This window comes from Amphibalanus amphitrite, unplaced genomic scaffold, assembly GCF_019059575.1.
Source record: "Amphibalanus amphitrite isolate SeventyFive unplaced genomic scaffold, NRLGWU_Aamphi_draft 001056F_arrow, whole genome shotgun sequence".
Classification (NCBI taxonomy): Eukaryota; Metazoa; Arthropoda; class Thecostraca; order Balanomorpha; family Balanidae; genus Amphibalanus; species Amphibalanus amphitrite.
In genome coordinates this window covers 18,831-34,132 of record NW_024882550.1, presented here as the reverse complement: position 1 = coordinate 34,132, position 15,302 = coordinate 18,831, and the positions used below count along the sequence as shown (strand labels likewise).

Below are 15,302 nucleotides of genomic sequence, written 5' to 3'. Positions count from 1 at the left end.
AGGACAGAGAGCTGACGGCGGGACATGACCGGCGTCCCGGAGCAGAACCGACCACGCACACACAGACGCAGTTGCGACACGCCGCGCGGGACCCACGCGAGAGAATACGCGCTGGGAATGCGGCGCCGCTCGATATTTGCATTATGGAGATGGCTCGGTGTGTCTGTGAGATCTTTGGGCATGTGAGTGCCATCCAGATTCGAAGCTCGATGGTTGGCAAAGTGATGACCCAAGTACTCAACAGGTGTGCGATTCTGTCAGTCGGATGCCTGTGTCGTAAAACGCGGCCTCATGCCTGTTAGAGCCACTCAAAGACGATACAGCCTGACTTTGTGACGCCTGTGGAATTTGTGTGCTTTCAGGAGTATGGCGCGGCACTTATCGGCACGTTCTAAAGATGTCAGCGGCGGGACATGTGATGTGTAGGCACGTATGGAGACCATCACCTGCTTTCACTAGCTCAAATCCCCGCCGCCGCACACATGCAGTTTGTGATTAAGCAAGACCGGTCCGCCCAAAAAGCGCACTGTTTGGACGGGAGACGGGCGGTGATCGGTGGTGATCGGTATCCCACCCAGTCTGACCGGGGCGCAGCTGGCAGTAAAACCGACACTAAATCAATTCATCGCTCCGCACCCCGTCTCCACGAGCGCCATAACCAGCCCGGGCTGTAAAACTCGACACGCCAACAGAGAAAATCGCATACCGGAGCGAACTGAGGGCGAATGGAGCGCGCTTCCGGGACCAGCCTTACCCGGGCGGGGAGAATTTGGCAGCAACGCGGCCGTCCGCAGCTGCGGGCGCCGGATAAATGAGCGGAACCGTCGGATAACAGGCGGCCGCTCGGCGGCGCGGTGGAATTCCTCCTCTTCCCCAGGGACGGATTCAATCAGTGCCGGCGCCGCGGCAGCTGCCAGCACCCCATCTCGGCCTATATAGCCAGCCGCTCGATTGAAAGGGCGCCGTAAAGCGCCGAGCGCTCCAAAAAAGAAACACCTGCCGGAAGCGACCGACCGCGACCAGCACGGGCCACGTGCTTCTTGGCACGGGTGCCACGTGCCACGTCAGACAATGCCGCGGCACAGCTGGTCGAGCACCGGTTGAGCACCGGTCGAGCACCGGTCGGGACAACCTCCGTCGGTCCAATGAGCCGGCGGACATGTGTCGAGCACAGTGCGGCAGTCGCTGCGACACCGAACAGGCGCGGCCCGGTGCCCGGCGCGCCTCCTCAACCCGTCTGGCCTGACGCAACCGGCTCACGTGCCGAACTCCACGGCCAGCCTGCCAACCACAGTCACATGTTTGGCAGTACGGACACGTGCCGGTGGGCCGTACCGGGCCGGCCAGGCAGCGTCATCCGTCAGCGGACGACACGAGATCCGCCAACAGGCCACTCCGCCCACGCTCCACTCAGCGGTACCCATCAGAGGCTCCGGGGGAGGGGCGCCGCGGCTGACAGCCGGCAAATATCAACACAGAGACTGCGCCGAGACAGGCCCAGGAGGGGGCGGGAGCGAGGGGAGGGGTCGCTGCTCTCCAGTAATAACCCAGTCCCCGTGACTTTTCCTAAAAATGGACTGATTTGGTTAGCTGTTTGGGTGCTTAGGGAGAGCGAAGCAGAGCGACCTACTGGGCAACGCGGACATTTAAAAACCTGCGTTGGCGACCATGGTTTACTGTGCTATCGAACGATACCAATAACACTACATCCTTCACTACAATCGCATCTGTCCACCTCGTTTCTCTACACCCTCCACTTTCCCGGTATCCCAGTCGTCGCGGCGTCTCCGCGGACCCTCTCACCGGCGCGCTGGCTGACACAGGCCATCCTGCCCTCTGCTCCCGGTGTGCGGCTCGGTCCGTTTACACGTCGCACGCCCGTGTAAACCCAACACCGCCGGCGTCGGCAGCGGTGGAGGTCCGCCCGACCGAGCTATGTCCGGAGCGCGGTCACAGGCGGCCGAGCGGAATGGGTAGCTCGGCGGTCCGCCGACCGGTTGCGTTGAATGCTGCTACTCCGTGAGTACAGACACACTGTCGATGCTCGTAGCTCGGTACTAACTACTGCTTCGCTCGTCCGTCTTTTTTTTCTAGGAATCTACAGTCCACTGTCGCGGTGCCTCTTGCGTGAATCTGTCGTCCGACTCGTCGGAAAGTCCACTGACTGTCACTGCCCGTCTCACGGACAAAAACACTGATCCACAGCGCCCGTCGCCCGCGCGATGCACCACCTTCACCGAGCAGCGGCTCCACACTGCGCGCGTCGCCGGCCGACTGGCTGGTTGGGGAGCGGGCGGGCGGGCCAGCCGGGCGGACGGACGGGGCTCGGCGCCGCCCCGCCGTCCAGGAGCGCCCCGTCAGCTGCCGGCCGCGCCGCACAGCCGCTGAATCAGGGCGGCGATCGGCCGGACCGGGGCGGCGCCGGGCCGACGGACCCGTCCGGCGACGCCCGATCAGCAGGGCTCTGTCCGGCGTCCCGGCGCGCCCCGTCAGCGTCCATCAGCGCGCGGCCGGGCGGCGCTGACGGCCGGCACGTGCCGCTGATCTCAGCACGGTCAGCGGCGTGCAGCACTGAGTCGCTGCCGCTGCAGCCGTGCAGAGACGGTACCCTGGAGAGTGGGCGGACACATGGAGTGACCCCGTACAGCGGAGGGTGGGACCTGAGCAATAGGGTGACCCAGCATCTTTGAACGGGCACTGTATCTCAGGGCGGACACTACAGCTGTGCAGTGTGCGCCGTGCTGCGCCTGTCGGTATCACGTTCGGGACTATTTGAGGCCAAATACTGATCGAAATAGACATGAACATTATTTATGACGCTTCATTACGAGATAGATGCGGAATGCGTGATACACACACGCAGTATTGTAGCGTTTTTCGATAAGTGCGTACCCCGAGATTATGGTAGGACATGACCAATGCAGTAGCTATGAACACTAGCCATCCACAACGCTTCATATTAAAAATATTTTTGAGTAACAAAGCACCACTTCACCGATACCAGGAGCCGATCAGCAAACTAAGCACGACCATACCAGTAGCGCGTGCTCGTGCACACAATCCGCTGAAGGAGCAGCTAGACCCATTGTTCCGACGTAAAAAAGGAAATCCCAGCTTCTGATCAGGGGAAATATAGGGAAAACTTCGGGCCAGGATTTTCGACAAGGTAAAACATTAACTGAAACAGCGGTAAAGAACACCAACATACCAGACTCTTCAATGCCATGGCAAATCACGAACATGGGAATCAGTAGTATGGGTATGCTTTCAGCACGCACGAATTCCTAGCGATGCACGCCGCTAACCGTCGTCCTTACATCCAAGGTCCCAAGACCACGGGGCTATTCATCGACCTTCGTGTATACCGCACCGCATGAAACGGTGGCACGCCAGGAAAATGGTCACTTCAGTTAACAGACCATCCAGCTCTGAATTCCTCAAAGACTCCACGTCCTCGGGACAGTGCCGTCCACTTCTCCCTTAGGCTCCTCCAGCACTTTGACCTCCCTCCTCAACAGCTACCCTGTGCGTAGGGTCTCGATTCAGCGCGTGAGGCCCGACCCCGCGTGTTGGAGGCCGCCGAATTGGCTCTCATCGCGCCGCGCGAACCGCCCGTCAAGCCGAGCTTCTCAGTCCAAACGAGCTCAATCAGCTGCTCCACTGACATCAGGGGATATTACAGGGAGAGGGGGTGGATGAGCTGGGATGACGCTCTCGCACATCCACTGGCTTGCAGGGATCTCCAACGCCCACAGCATAACCATTGAGATCAGCAGGATATATCTACTAACTTAGGATCTGCCCTGTGCCTTTGGTCGACGGTGGTCAGATCATGCAGGCCCGTTGAAAAAAAAAACTTGCGAAACAGAGCGCAAACTTGGCCTAATCTGACAAACGCACAGTGGCACCTACATTCCACCATACGGCAGTGCTACGAGCGGGAATAGCGCGTCTGTTGTAAGACTGAATGAACCCAGTCAGGCGGAGAACTGCCGTGTAACAGCCCAGCACAGGACACGCACAACTGACGCCGTGCGGTCGGTCAGTTTCCTAACGATGACACCGCCGCGGCGGCCTTGAGGCGGCCATCCCACGGCGCGAGTTGTGCGCGGCCTTGAGTAGCCGTCTGACGGGGTGAAAACGCCCGCTAATTACGACACGGGTGACCCACAGACCTCAAAAACCGGTAGCAGTGGACACTGGTGGCGACAACGAGCACGGGCCAAGGTGAACGGTAGTGCGGCGATTCCTTCCAGAAGCAGATTCTCATCAATTAGGGAACTGATCTGAAACAAGATAATACAATACCGACAGACCCTTCACTTTGTTGCGTCAAACAACTGTCAACGAGCTTATGGTCCCAGGCTTCCCGATGTTTCAACACACCAAGCGGCTCAACGCTGGCTCCTGAGCGCCCATGCATCCAAATCGACCGACCGAGCGACCAGGCACGCTCACCAGACTCCCAGCGGCCACTCACGCCCCCGTGTGTGATGGTTTGCGATGGTTTACCTGCCCGATCGGTCGTCTACTCACGTCCACAGAGCAGCCCCGACGGGGCGGTCAGATCGGCACCGCGAGCCGCCCGTTGCGTAACCCAGCCCCGGCTGACCGAAGCTTTACGAGCCAACGCCCGAAGGACAGCGAAGAGTGGCGTGCATAGACACTGGGCGACTGGCACTGGGTGACTGTACCCGCTGACTATCGTCTGAGGCTGATGGCACACCTCCGTGTGCAGGTGGGAGGTTCAAGTATTTGTCGGTTCACAAGTCACTCTAGCACCGGGTCCGGGGAAAATGCGACTGCAGAGCCGGATGTTCACGGACAGCCTACGCGGTGGCTGATGACGGCCGACTGACAGGTAGTCTGACTGGCTGACTTGAACTGACAGGTAACTGACAGATGGCTGATTCAGAGGAGAGTCCGATGGTGAGGCTGACGACCGGCGGCCTGTCATAGTTCTGTCCCCACTGGTCCCCAGACTGTAAGCACTAACTGACACCTGTTCACAACACTCGTCCACTGACACCAGCACACTGAACTCGTCCACTGACACCGGTCCACTAACTCGTCCACTGACACCTGTCCACTGACACCGGTCCACTGACACCGGTCCACTGACACCGGTCCACTGACGCCATTTTCATTGTCGACAGACGCAGACAGACGTCATGACAAGAACACGACAGTGACCAAGCTAGCGGGCCTGCGCGCGGCAGAAACAAATGTCCCCCACGCCTCTCGGCTGCCTTTTTGCGCTAATGGACTGTTCGCCGTTGAATCTTGGCAGGGCTGTGGCTGGGTAATTGAACAGACGTCTCAGCGGGGCCATCACCCTCGTAAATCCCTCCCGAGTTGGGAGGGGTCGGGAGTCCCGACCATATCGCCCTCAACCAAAGCCCGGCCGCGTCAGTTGGATCTACATTACGAGCTGAGAGTAAATTTAGCGGGTCGCTAACCATCAGGTTTACACGCTCCGTTTATATTATCGCCGGCACTTGGCAATATCTTACAACCGACTCTGGTGACGAGCGATTTCAACACGACAGTAGCACGTCGTGAAGCTGCGTGTAAACACCGCGAGAAGCACTGATAGCTCGGACGAGTGTGAGCCCAGTGCATAGGCTCTGGATATCTCGCACGCAGGAGTCACAGCTAACAGAAGCCGGAGAGTGCACTCTGTATACGGCACCCGTCTTAGTCGGACTGACAGCAAGCTGACGCAGACCGACATCCGTGATGCTTTACGATAACAAATCTCCGGAAAGAGGGATGTGACTAGACACATTTCATATGGTCTGAAATACAATGCTGCAGTGTTTTGATGGGTAATCCCATCACCGGATTAAGGGCAAATGGACGTTCCAGCAGCCTCAGCGGTTGGTGCTCACAAACCCCGGCTGTTTTGCCCCTGCTGTCTGACCTACTTTGTTTTTGTTGGATAAGTAATGCTGTTTTATTTTTGCTGGCTGATACCCCTCATTGTTCTGGCTATTGTAACACATCAGCAGTGTTTTTCGTTTCTGCACCAATTTTCCGATCAAATAAGCCGAGCTAAAACTGATCCAGGGAGTTCAGTTCAGGGAGTTCGGCCGCTCGGTCATGTGGGACGGTGGAAGGACGTCCACACTGGCGGGGCAGAGTCCGGCCCCGGCGGGCCGTGTCAGCATATACCCCAGAGCAGCCGCTGGCAGATCCCCTCAGGCTCAGGTGTCGGAACGAGCCTCCTACACTTTTGAGCACCTACCAGAGGAGGACCAGAGCCATCGCTAGCACGACCGACCGATCCCGCTCTGCACACCCCCTATTTTGTATCTGTCCCAGGCGCATTATCTGTCACAACCGACCCATCCCACCCACCCAGCTCCCCATCTGGCGTCCCCCTTCTGACCCTGTCCGTCACCATGGAATGCACCCGGTCCCCTCCAATGTCACCGGCATTCTGTCGTGACCCTGTGACCCCTCGACACCAGCCTCCAGCCGATCGACTCACCTGGTGATCCGCCCATGGCCAGATAGTCTCCGGTCATTTCGGCGTCGGCCGACTCTGGGGGCCGGTAGTCGGCGGGACACATGTACTTGAAGTAGTGAGAGCGACCAAAGCACAGCATACAACCTGTCAAGGCGGCCAACACAGATCGACAGCGGTTAGCGGCGGAGCGGACGGAAGGGGTGAGATGCCGAGACACAGAGTTCACGAGACACAGTGGCGCGCCACGGATATACGTCAGTAAAGCGGCGAGCAGGACAGAGGCCGTTAGGTATCGGGATGATTTCTGAGTATAAATGAGGACAGCAAGGACTACAAGGTAGTAAGTATACCATCCAAATGTTGTGAGTCAGTGTGAAATTTAATAAACGCTGGAATGAGCCATATGAAATGAGAGCTGTTAAAAACTGACTTGGTGTTTCATAGACCAGGTGCTAGGTGGGTGAGGCAAGAAGCAGGATCAGGAGAAACAGCATGAGGCGTAGCTTCGCTGTGAAAAAAGACAGATACACATGAGCGCACGAAAGCAGGCGACATACAGCACATATCAAAGGCGCCGCACATCGAGCTGAGGCCGACGGGTTCCATTGCTCACAAACCAGTCGCGAGCCGGCTCACAGTCCCGAAAGCCACCATGAAGCGGTGCATGTTAATAACGAATAGGAACGAGCTCTACTTACCATTTTCAAAGCGTGACTTAACCCGCGCCCCGTAGGGCTACCGGCGGACCCTACCACCCGTAGGGGGGGGGCCGTTTCGGCCCCCCCCCCTAAGATCTCGGAAAGTTACCGGCCGATTTTCAAAATTCAAACGGCGTTCGATAGCCCCACCTGGGAACTACCTTGTGACCAAATTTCATTGACCTAGGTCAAACCGATGACGTCACAGGTCAGGTCAAAGGTCAGATTTTCACCGTTCACAGGCAATTCAAGAAATGTGCTGTGAAAGCGAGTAAATTGGTAATTTATTGAAAACCATCGATGGTACATTGTTCGTCAAACACATACTTTGCTATCTGAGGTCACTGATACCAGGTCAGGTCACAGCGAGGTCAGGTCACCGGGGGTCACAATATGAATGTGTCGTGTGATACATGTTTTATGGTCCATTTTACATGACAAATGCGATTATGTGGGTTAGGCAGCCTTTGGGGCCAGCCTAGGTCACGTTTTGGTGAAGGTCAGGTCAAGGTCAGGTCAAATTAGGTCAAATTTCAAAGTTGATATTTTTGCATATAATGGGTATCGATTCGATGCAGCTCGTCACGGGGAGTCTAATGGTGGTCTTCGTTTTGCTCTACGAGTTCTAGAATTGCCAAAAATTGAGTTTGAAAATTTGACGTCATCATTTTTGAACAGTTTTTTCGCTATAACTTGGCCAAAAAACGAGGTATCGATCTGAAATTTGGTATGTAGATAGAAGACGGTAGGCACTATCACATATATTCCGGTTTTTTCGAAACTCAAAAAACTTTTTGGATTTTTTGGCGAATATATCCAAAAAAATGCTTTTTTGATTTTTGGGGGTCAAAACTCAAAAAATTTCAAAAATTCGAGATAGCAGTTTTGTAGCCCTGTCAATTCTACACCTTTTATGTCTTGATCATTTTTCTGTATCTTCAAAGCTGTAGTCCTGACAGGTCTACTCGCGAAGGTCTTTTTTCGGTCGAAAATGACAGAACATGACGTCACTCTGACGTCATTTGTGGCCAACCTATCATAGCCTCTGGAAAAATTTTTGGTCACAATGTGTAAAATTGATGCCCGGAGGGGTCCTGAAAGTTTGGTGGCGATATCTCCAGCCGTTTAGGAGATATCGACCGAAAAGGACAGGGGGGGGCCGTTTCGGCCCCCCCCCCCTACGGGGCGCGGGTTAATATTCATGAGATACTGCATGGAAGCGTGGCGCAAGACTGGCAAGCTAAGTGTTTGGAGATCTACTGTAGCCGGTGCCGGACTATTCAAAATGACAGCGCCAAACGACGACTACGTGTCATAAAATCGACTCATGCATTCCGCTGTGCATTTCCAAATCCAACTTTTCTACATGTTTGTAATTCCGTGTCCAGTGCACACTTGAGTCAACGCACGAAATGCCATACAGATTCTACCATTTACAGCTTCTAATCTTTTCTTTTTCAGCGCAAGTTGGGTCGTCACGCAGAGCACAGGTATCAAAAATAGCGACTTCGTTGTAAGAAGTGCCGTTAAAATGATTCACAACAAACAATTTAACAGTATTGAAAACAAAAAACAAAATACCCGACCAGCCCAAAGCAATCAAAATTTAAATCTGTAAAAATTGCATAATAACCGATAGGGCATTTGCATTTCCATAACCATGATTCAGCTGCGCAAAACAAATGTTGCATCGAACATCGAACATTCATTGCATCGTAGCCGAACAGGCATGCCCCAAAACACAGGCGACCAATTATTTGCAGCATACACCGAATCACCGAGACCGTTTATACAGGGCCGGCGCGAGGGAAATGCACCATTGCTGCACCTAACCATCCAAGCGCGGAGCACGTGCAGTGCAGCGTATCCAACAACTGGTGGCCTCGACCCCCGACCGTGCGACCGCTCCCGGCAGGCTGGTGGAGTGACCGGACACAGAATAGCTACCTCTGGTCACTGGAGCTCCTCTGACCACTGGCTCCTGACGCCTGTTCGACGCGACTCGGCTCGGCCCACGCGGGATACTTCAGGGCGTGTGGCCACCTACCACCAGGCAGAACACAATTATCGAAATGTAGCCGCACTACTGGAAATTTCCCAGTGGTGGGAAAGGGCTCGGGAAATCAGTGTGAGTGCTCGGGGTGCAGAGAACGCAACTACATACACATTTGCAGCTCTCAGTTTACCTAGCCTGATCCAAATTCGAATTCATCGCAGCATCGCACGCTGCAGCGGCATAAGAACGAATAACATAAAGAGGCCAGCTCAGACAAGCATAACTGATAACTTTGGCACCGCCGGAGTTACCCCAGCTTTGAGAATGCGAAATTATCCACACCTTGAAACTGCCACTGGATCCCAGTTCCACCTCGCCTTTACACCCAGGTACGACTGGATCCCAGTCCCACCACGCCCACACACCCGGGTGCGGGTGAATCTCAGTCCCTCTACGCCCACACGCCCAGGCACGGCTGTATCCCAGTCTCACCACGCCCACACACCCGGGTACGGCTGCATCCCAGTCCCTCCATGCCTTCACACCCAGGTACGACTCTCAGACTTCCCATTCCCACAGGCCACACACCCACACCACCCGTGGCGTTAAAGGGACCCTCCCACCTTAACATTAGTTTTGAGTTGAGATAGCCAAGTTTGCGGCCAGGCTCAGAAACCACCATTTATCCTGGTCGCAACCCCCGCAGCTTTATGGTGTTCAAGAAATTTCTTCCCTTTACTTGCAGGGTGGGACCAGCGTGGTCCCTATCTCTTAACCATTACGGGAATCTGATGACGTCATCAGGCTTTCGAACGTCCGTTAAATGTTTGACTAAAACGTTTTGTAGCACGCGGTGGTATATGCTGCTTTGCGCGCAACAAATGCCGCACTTTCAAATAAAGTCGCTAGGAACAGCGGAGATCCCAAAAAGTAAACAAAAGTAAAAGTCTAATATCTTGAAAACCGGTGAATATTTTTCGATGAAATTTGGTAGATATTCGTTTTTGCTCTTTCTGAACCGAGCGACATCACTTTCATGCCAATTCATTAACTTTTTTGAAGGTGGGAGGGTCCCTTTAACATTCGAGCCAGTCACTAGGAATGTCCGGAGCTGGACCGCGCCGTTTCCGACGGAAAAAACCAGCGCCGACGTACTGCGATGTCACTGATACATTCACATTGTTAGGTGTAAGGGCATTGTTAACAGGCATTACAGCTCACGTCGCAGGCAGTAGCCGGGATGCCTGTCGACTCGCACTTCGGTACAATTTTATGTTAAATAACTTAAGTCATTTTCTTGACAATCTTTTGAAGCACAAAATTTTACTAAAATTGAATCCACCATTTTTAATTTTATGAATGAGGCGGTGACATACTTCGTGGCAGATAGACGCACTTCTATTCGCAACGGATATTCAAAAGTTAATTAACAATTCTCAATTAAATCTGGCAACAGGTGAAACGAACGTGATTGAACGGACTGACGACGGAGACCGAGAGCGAGTTTATCATCGGCAATTAATGAAATAACACAAATATAAACCCCTAGCCAATATGTAGGAGATGGATAGGCGAGCCATTACTCAATTGTGACAGAAATAGGTTGGGTTAGCTTACAGGCTTCACAGGGGCAGCCATGAGTGATGTAACTGCTAACACGAGGTTTACAGAATTCCCGCCCGGACTGAGGAGTGGGGACCCAGTTTCAGGGCACTCGAACCGCAAAACCCCTACAGAGCGCCCGCCGAGCCTGCCCCTGATCCAGTGTTTGACACCGCCGAGGGCTGTCCACATCCGGTGGACGCCGGGAGGTCGTTAAATATTCATTGACTCGTACTGATCGATCAGAGAGCTGAGTCATTGTTTCAAGGCAAACACTGTGAGTCGACTGTGTTGCCCTGTCGATTAGTTCAGTAAGCACAGGTAGGAGCGACGATTTGTTTACTATCCAGCTAAAAGCTTTGTGAATGCTTAACGAGAATTCATTATCGCGACTAGACTTAAGAGCTTTGCAACGGACGCGTAGTCGCTTATATAACGTCAATGTGACGGTGCTTGATCGGGCAAAAATCTGGGAAAACATTCTGCGCCATTCGTTCGCAGATCCAATTTGTTCCAGAGAGGCAGAGCGACGCATTAGACGAAACTACATAGAACTCACATATCTAACTGGCAGGCCGAAGGCGGAATGTGTCGACATAAGCGAGCATAACATTGCGACTTGCAGCCTTCCCGGGAAGGCTTCCCGCAATGTCTTGCAGAAAAAGGATGATACTGGTCGAAAAAAAAAATACATTCGTTAATGCAGTAGACATAAGTAGGCAGGGAAATTGTCGCTTGTATCGTCTGTCGCTGCATTATTCCTCGCCAGCCATCGGAGTGCAATCTATTATCTAAATGAGGATATCCCAAACAACACAGTGAAATGGACATATTTCAGTACCTTCCTTCATACCATTCCACAGCAATGATAACATAAGTTCAACGGCGTTATTATAACCAGAGTTCCTACCTCGAGTCCAACAAACTCCACGTTTCATCACTCATCATTTACCTCATTACATTAGCAGTGGCACGCTTACCAGAAATTAATTCATCACATCCGGTGAATGTTCCAGAGATCATAAATTGAGCCGTCTCAGCACCTATTGAACCCTCCGACCTCTTCTCTCCCGACCCCCCCCCCCCCCACAGTGCAGTGTGTAACCCCATCTCGTCGGCTCCGGGTCACAGAGAGCCTACCCCGCCCCGGTGCTCGGTCGACAGGTCCGCGTACTCAACCACCGGGGATCGACATCCCAACCTTTTAATATTCCTCCCCTTCACTCGAACGATCGACCACCTACCTCCCAAGTGCTGTTAGTGCTCTCCCACCTGTATCATGTAACGTTAGTGCTCTCCCGCCTGTATCATGTAACGTTAGTGCTCTCCAGCCTGTATCATGAAACGTTAGTGCTCTCCAGCCCGCATTAATACGCTGTCGTCAGACTTATCCCGTCTGTATCACTGCGTCGTCACTCGTCATCCCTCTCTCATTCATATCAAAATATTGGCGTCGCTAATACGCCTACACCACGGCATCGTGAGCCCTCCTCTGACTGTATCAAAGCGTCGTTAGCGCTCTCCTGCCCGATTCCCTTCGGTACTCACCGCTGGTGAGTTGGACGGGCGCCGCACACCGGATACCGTCCACCGTGGTGACCCCGGCCTGAGGTCGCAGCAGCACACCGCCGCCGGGGCCACCCGTCTCCAGCACGGCGTGCGAGCGCTCCACGCCCGAGCCCTGGATGCTGATGTCGGGCGGCTGGGTGCGGTCGGGCACACCGATCACCAGCCGACCTGGCGGCGGGAGCCGGCGTAAACGGCCAGTATCAGCACGGCGAAAGGGCTCACAATTCACATAGGTACACAACAGGCTAGTGCACATAACCATGAGCTTGCCATACTACATAGAAGAGGGCACGTGAGGGTCGGCGCCAGATCAGCTGTCCCACGGAATCGCCCTATGAGGCGACACAGAGGGCGCCACCTACCGGGGTGGAATGCGAGCGACCGAAAACACTGGAAAAGGATGAATGCGACGATAACTGTATCCGACGAATGTGACAACCATTTCAGCTTTGATCTACAAATACAGCATTACGAGGAGTTAAGCCCGCCATGTGGATGCTCCCCAATACATACGCGAGCAAGGAACTAATCACCAGTATAGCGCCTTTTGGGGCGACTAACGGAGCGAGCGAGGGGGTGAGTCTTGCACGTGCGAAATTTCGAGGGGATACCTCCAACTGACTTGTGCACGGCCCCCTACTGACCGGTTTCTAGCGATGTGCCAAATTTGAGCACAATCGGCCCAGCCGCTCTCGAGATCTGGGAGCGGCACCCTGCACGTGCGCACGTGCAAAATGGGTCCCAACTGACTTGTGCACGGCACCCTACTAACTGGTCCCTAACCGTGTACCAAATTTGAGCGCCATCGGTCCAGCCGTTCTCGAGGTCTGGAAACGACCCCTGCACGTGCGCACGTGCAGCAGCACCCCAACTCTGGCACATGGATATGCAGTGCCTAGTGGGTGTCTACCTACATGCCAACTTTGAGCGCAATCGGCCAAGTAGTTACCGAGATATTGCAACAATTGCAAAACTGACACCTCTTCGTTTTGCACGTGGCACGTGCATAAGGGGTCACCCACATGCATCGGGAATAGTCCAATACTTGGTAGAAGGAATGAAGCTACCCTACAAAAATTACCCCATGTAAATCGGTCAAGTGGTTGCTGAGATATAAGCCTCGCAAAAGCGTCCGCACGGCCGGCCGGCCGGCCGCTCATACTCAGAAATTTCCGTTAATCTAAGGAAAGACTCCGCTCGCTTCGCTCGCTCCGTAAAAACATTGCACGCAATCAAAACCGAAAATGATATACATACACGGTCTTCCCAGCGCTGTCAATGGCAGGTTTTTTAGTTTGTCTGCGATCGATCACTCCACCCGTCGGGTCCGTACCGTGCTCAGGCAGCGGGATGAAGCTGACGGGCGTGCTGAGCCGGGAGGCGCCGTAGTTGACCAGGTGCGGGCGGCGCGTCTCGGAGCGCTGGCCGGGCTCCGAGGCCGTCCTCGGAGGCGAGTACTCGGCGTGCAGGCCGGTCCAGCGCGGCGGGGACGACATGCCAGCAGGCCTGGTTCCACCGCCAGCCTCCATATCAGCAGCTCAGCAGCGCTGGAAACGGGTACAGTCAACTTAGAGTGGGCCATTTCACTGGAGAATAAAATAATGCAGGAATTAGTGAATACTCTTGATCTAATGTTGCATGTTTTTACTTTTTGCATCAATCATCAATGTGTATTCTGTTCCTTTGACTGATGGATCAATGCAGGTTACTTGTGATAGCGAGATATATCATTTCATGTGTTTCAATAGCTCAGGAAGAAGGAACATGTGGTTTAATAGTTCCTAGTCATTTTGAAGCTTCAAAAGTCTAAATGTCAAGCTTGATAATGGGCTACACCCAAAAAGTCATCTTACTTTATAATGATATAGTCAGCAATATATTCAACCTTCTACAATCTACAGTCTTCATGATAATTTTAGGGATTGATAAAACTTGAAATATATAGTCAGATATTTTAGCCTGTGTTATCATTTTAAGAGCTTCAATGAAAAGCTCACGTGATACCTAGATACTTTTAGCACTAGCCAGGTGAAAATATCACCTTGCTGTTGATTTTTCTTTTTGACTTTCTGTTCATTCCTATAGCTCAGCTTGTGATGTATCTATCAGTGTACTTTAAGAGATCAGACAGGCTGAAATATCTGACTAGTGATTTAAAAGGGTTCTTATTACCCTTATTGTCATGGCTTACAGTTTCAATATTTGTTTACAGTGACAGTGGTTCTTCAGGTTCGAAGACGGGCAATAAGGTGCATCTTCAACTAACTGCTAAAAACTAAACAAAAACAAGGTAGTGGCCTGTCTCAATTTGAATTGAATACTGAATTGGAATAGGCATTAAAATGAATTCAAACTGGGAGCATGTGACAATAAATGCAATAAAGCACTGTATGTACTGTGCAAAATATGTATTTATAGCTGAGCAATGACAAAATACACAGCTTAAATGTAACAAAATCCATCCAATGAACAAAAAAAAAAACAAAAACAATACCTATTCATGCAAAACCGAAAACATGGCAGACCGTAGCCCAAGGCTATATAAACCGTAGCCTTCAACAAAGCAACTATCAAACTCACGCCACTCTGATGCTGGATTTCTATATCAAAGTGAAGGAGCCGATTTCAAAGCAGCTTCTTCAATACAGCAAAAACCAGAAAAGAATAATAAAAACGAAAGACAACTAGGTACTATCAATATTTTTTTTCTGAATAATGAGCGCGGTCGGCACATTCAAGGTTGCCAGAAATGAGCTGTGAAACTCGCAATCTGTAGAATATCAAATTTCAATCATTGCTTCCATATTTAGAGGGAAAACTCTTCGAGCTGTTTTTCCACGTCCTTATGCATAGTCATAGGTGGGCACGATCCGTTCCTCCGTTCCTCCGTTCCGGAACGCCGTTACAATTTTTAGGAACGGAGGAACGGACTCGTTACATTTTAAAAAGGGTAACGGACCAAGTA

The 15,302-nt window shown here is 52.6% G+C and overlaps 1 protein-coding gene across 3 annotated transcripts in view; it reads right to left on the bottom strand.

Moving 5' to 3' along the window:
• The window catches only part of LOC122369620 (pleckstrin homology-like domain family B member 1), a 76,884-nt gene extending 61,833 nt beyond the window's left edge, over positions 1-15,051 (bottom strand). Inside the window, exons 1-4 of one of the 3 annotated variants that reach the window (XM_043344503.1) lie at positions 14,918-15,051; positions 13,671-13,884; positions 12,317-12,505; positions 6,494-6,616 (exon numbers count right to left, since the gene is read on the bottom strand). In XM_043344503.1, coding sequence (XP_043200438.1) covers positions 6,494-6,616; positions 12,317-12,505; positions 13,671-13,866 — 508 coding nt within the window. In that variant the 5' untranslated portion in view covers positions 13,867-13,884; positions 14,918-15,051. Of the gene's footprint in view, positions 1-1,803; positions 2,245-6,493; positions 6,617-12,316; positions 12,506-13,670; positions 13,885-14,917 lie in introns of those variants that run through there. The other 2 variants (XM_043344504.1, XM_043344505.1) reach the window with 2 other exon arrangements.
• Positions 15,052-15,302: the final 251 nt, after the last annotated feature.